Genomic DNA, 3,141 nt, shown 5'->3' on the forward strand with positions numbered 1-3,141 from the left:
ACTGCTGAGGGGAGCAGTGGGTGGGTCAGGAGAGGTCTGCCGCGCCATGTGGGTCACCTCTGGGGCGGGGATTGAACTCATGCTGAAGTGGATTTAGCTTTTTAGTGATTTGCTTTAACCTGCTGTGCCACCAGGGAGGGCCCCCATGTTGCTCTTAATAGCAAGATATTCTTTTTGTGTCTAAACAATTTTCCACTGTGTGGTTATAGTCAGACACATCACTTAACAAGGGGGACGCTACACTCTGAAAATGTGTCACTAGGTGATTTTGTTGTGTGAGCATTGTAGCATGTACTACACAAACCTCTATGGTTCTGCTTACATGTAAGCTGTGTGGTACAGCCTACCACTCCTTCTTTGGCTATGGAAACATGCTATGCAGTGCATTACTCTATACTACATTATCTTTATCCATTGATCCATCATTGGGCACAATGTTTCCTTTCTTGGCCATTGTGCAGATGCTGTGATGAACATGGGGGTACAGATATCTTTTGGAGTCAGTGTTTTCTTTTTTGGATAAAATACCCAGAACTGGAATAGCTGAATCAAGGAAAAGCCTGTTTTTCACAATAGCTTTACTACTTTGCATTCCCACCAATGGTCAGAGTAACTGAATGCCTTGCCCGAAGTCATGCGGTGAGGGAGTTGGCATGAGTCGGTGGGGCTCTTGCCTTCCAGGGGGGACTCTGGCCGCTGCTCTGAAACAGATCTCAGGAAGGGCTGGCAGGTGATTGGAGCTCCAAGGTCTTAGAGTCCCCAATCTCTTCCCAGGTCCAGGAGTTGCAAGATTCCTTGCTGAAGCTAGAGCCCTTCCCACCTCCCCCCCAAGGCCAAGGAGGGGGCTCGGGCAGTGGTTCTAGCAGCTCTGGGGCAGACGGAGAACCCTGGGGGACACAGGTGAGTGTGGGAGACTCCAGTCATGCTCTTAGGATGAAATTCACATCCTGGCAGTGGGACTTAATAGCGTCTGGGGCTGGAAAAGGCCTCTCTGTGGTGACCTGGGTGAATCCAGCCTCTTCTTCCTAGCAGGACCCCTTCTCCCTGGCTCACCCGCTGCTCCGGCGTCTCCGGAGTGACTGCAGCACCCAGATGGCTGGTCCACTTCCCACTCGGGCCCTTGCCCCTGAGATGCACATCATGGAAGCCCAGGTGGAGCAGCTCCGGGGGTAAGAGCTGCAGATGCTAAGCTCCTAAGGACACCAGCACCTCCCCAGCTGAGGGGCCGGGAGTCTGCAGCTGGAGCAGAAATAGAGAAGAGGTGAACATCAGGTACTGACTGCCCAGTCAGGGGCTCACTTCCCTTTTCCCCACCTTCGGAGGCAGGAGCATTGAGAAACTCAAATGCTTCAACCGTCTGCTGTCAGCTGTGCTCCAGGGGTACAAGGGCCGGTGCGAGGCCCTCAGCATGCAGCTGGACCAGCGGGAGGCGGAGGCTACTGCCCTGCAGCTGGCCCTGCAGTACAGGTCTGTGTCTGCATGTCGGTGATGTCGTGTTTGGCAAGGGAATGGCACTCACATCCACAGAAAGAGGCAGGACCCTCACTTCCTGCAACCATGGAAATGAAGGCAATTTGAGGCCAAGGGTGCTGAAGCAGTTTGCAGGCTCCCGAGGGTAGCAGTGGAGGGAGGAGGGAGGGGCCTGGGGTGGAGGCGTCACCTACACAGCAAGACGGGTGGGAGTGCTTAGCATCTGTCCCACAGTGAGAACTGCGAAGAGGCGTATGGGGCCCTGCTCACTCTCCAGGAGGTGGGCTCAGGAGCAGAAGTGCCCATGGGAGATGTGGAGGCAGCTGAGAAGGAAGCCCAACGGCTGCTGGCACAAGAGAAGGCCTCCCTGGAAGGACAGACACTGCTGGACCCACAGCCCAGGTACCCCTGGAAGGCTGGGAAGCTGGTGGGTCAGCGAGGGCAGCCCTGAGTGAAGAAAGAGGCTCTCAGAGCTAGTGTGTTGGGGTGGGCATTACTCACCATGGTTGGCAGGACGCCTGACTAGAGTGGGCTGGTTGCTACTCAACAATCTCGGCTTGGTGATTAGCAGACATTGGACTCAGTATAGGACCACCAGTGTTTTCTTGAAGGTGGATTTGCTGATTAGAACTAACATGATGGTGCTTCATGGTTTGGCCTCGTGTGATACCTCCTATGGTTGGCATGATTTTCCAAACAGGGTTCAAAGATCAAGCAGAGGTGCCTGTTGGGTTGACTTGAAGGCATCTACCGCATTGTAATGTGTGATGGTGCCTGTTGTTTTGGGGTGATGTTGTCTACCATGTTGATGTGAGGAATGGTGCTTGTTGGTGCATTGGCATTCAGCGTGTTACCTTAGTGGATGATGTACCCATTGGGGATTACATAATGGAGCCCACTATGTTGCTATGAACATGCCCAACATAGATACCATATGAGCCATCATGGTAAGACTGAAGATAGTGGCGCCCATGAGGATTGGCATGAAATCATCACAACCATGCTCATCAGTGTTGACTTACGCCCCTCTTGTTTCCTGTAGCCCAGAGGGTAGCAGTGTGGATAGGCCCACGCCGCAGGAGGTGGTTTCCCAGCTCCGAGGCTATGTCCAACGTCTCCAGGAGCACCGTGCTCTGGTGAAGATTCCCCCAGAGCCAGGCCCCACCTTGGCACCCATGTCCACTGTACCCCGTGCAGAAGCCATGGTGCAGGCCGTTCTGGGGTCCCAGCCTGGCCCAGCTCTGCCCCAGTTGAAGAAGACGCAGATCCAGCAGGACCTGGCAGCCACACGGGTATACATAAACAGGGGTTACGTGTCAGCCTTTCTTGGTGGGACAAAACCTCCTGCTGAAGCTGAAAGGGATGTGATTGAGGGACCAATTAGCACAGCTCCAGGAAAGTTTTGCTGGGTTGAGGGCAGGCTTCCTAGAGGAAGGAGAATTGGAGTTGGGGTTTTGGAGGGTGAATAGGAGTTTGTCTCAAAAATTCCATTTCTCATCAGGCTCTGAACCTGGGTTTCCACAATTCCCTTCCTATAGAAAAAAGATGAGGGCCTTCCCTGGTGGGCACAATAGGTTAGGATGCAGCACTGCAAGCTGGCCATAGCTACTTCAGTGCAAGTTTGATCCCCAGTGCTGAAGGTGACCCACGTGGCGCAGCAGACCTCTCCTG

General features: G+C 53.7%; 1 protein-coding gene across 2 annotated transcripts in view; it reads left to right on the plus strand.

The window, feature by feature from the left end:
- USHBP1 (Usher syndrome 1C binding protein 1) overlaps positions 1 to 3,141 on the plus strand; it is a 9,204-nt gene that overhangs the window by 3,360 nt on the left and 2,703 nt on the right. Inside the window, exons 5-9 of one of the 2 annotated variants that reach the window (XM_012728855.1) lie at positions 775 to 900; positions 1,030 to 1,169; positions 1,327 to 1,467; positions 1,705 to 1,872; positions 2,513 to 2,762. In XM_012728855.1, the coding sequence (XP_012584309.1) occupies positions 775 to 900; positions 1,030 to 1,169; positions 1,327 to 1,467; positions 1,705 to 1,872; positions 2,513 to 2,762 (825 nt within the window). The remainder of the gene's footprint in view (positions 1 to 774; positions 901 to 1,029; positions 1,170 to 1,326; positions 1,468 to 1,704; positions 1,873 to 2,512; positions 2,763 to 3,141) is intronic. The other variant, XM_004688638.2, reaches the window with a different exon arrangement.

This window comes from Condylura cristata, unplaced genomic scaffold, assembly GCF_000260355.1.
Source record: "Condylura cristata isolate star-nosed mole 26May11 unplaced genomic scaffold, ConCri1.0 scaffold00024, whole genome shotgun sequence".
In the NCBI taxonomy this organism is placed as follows: domain Eukaryota; kingdom Metazoa; phylum Chordata; class Mammalia; order Eulipotyphla; family Talpidae; genus Condylura; species Condylura cristata.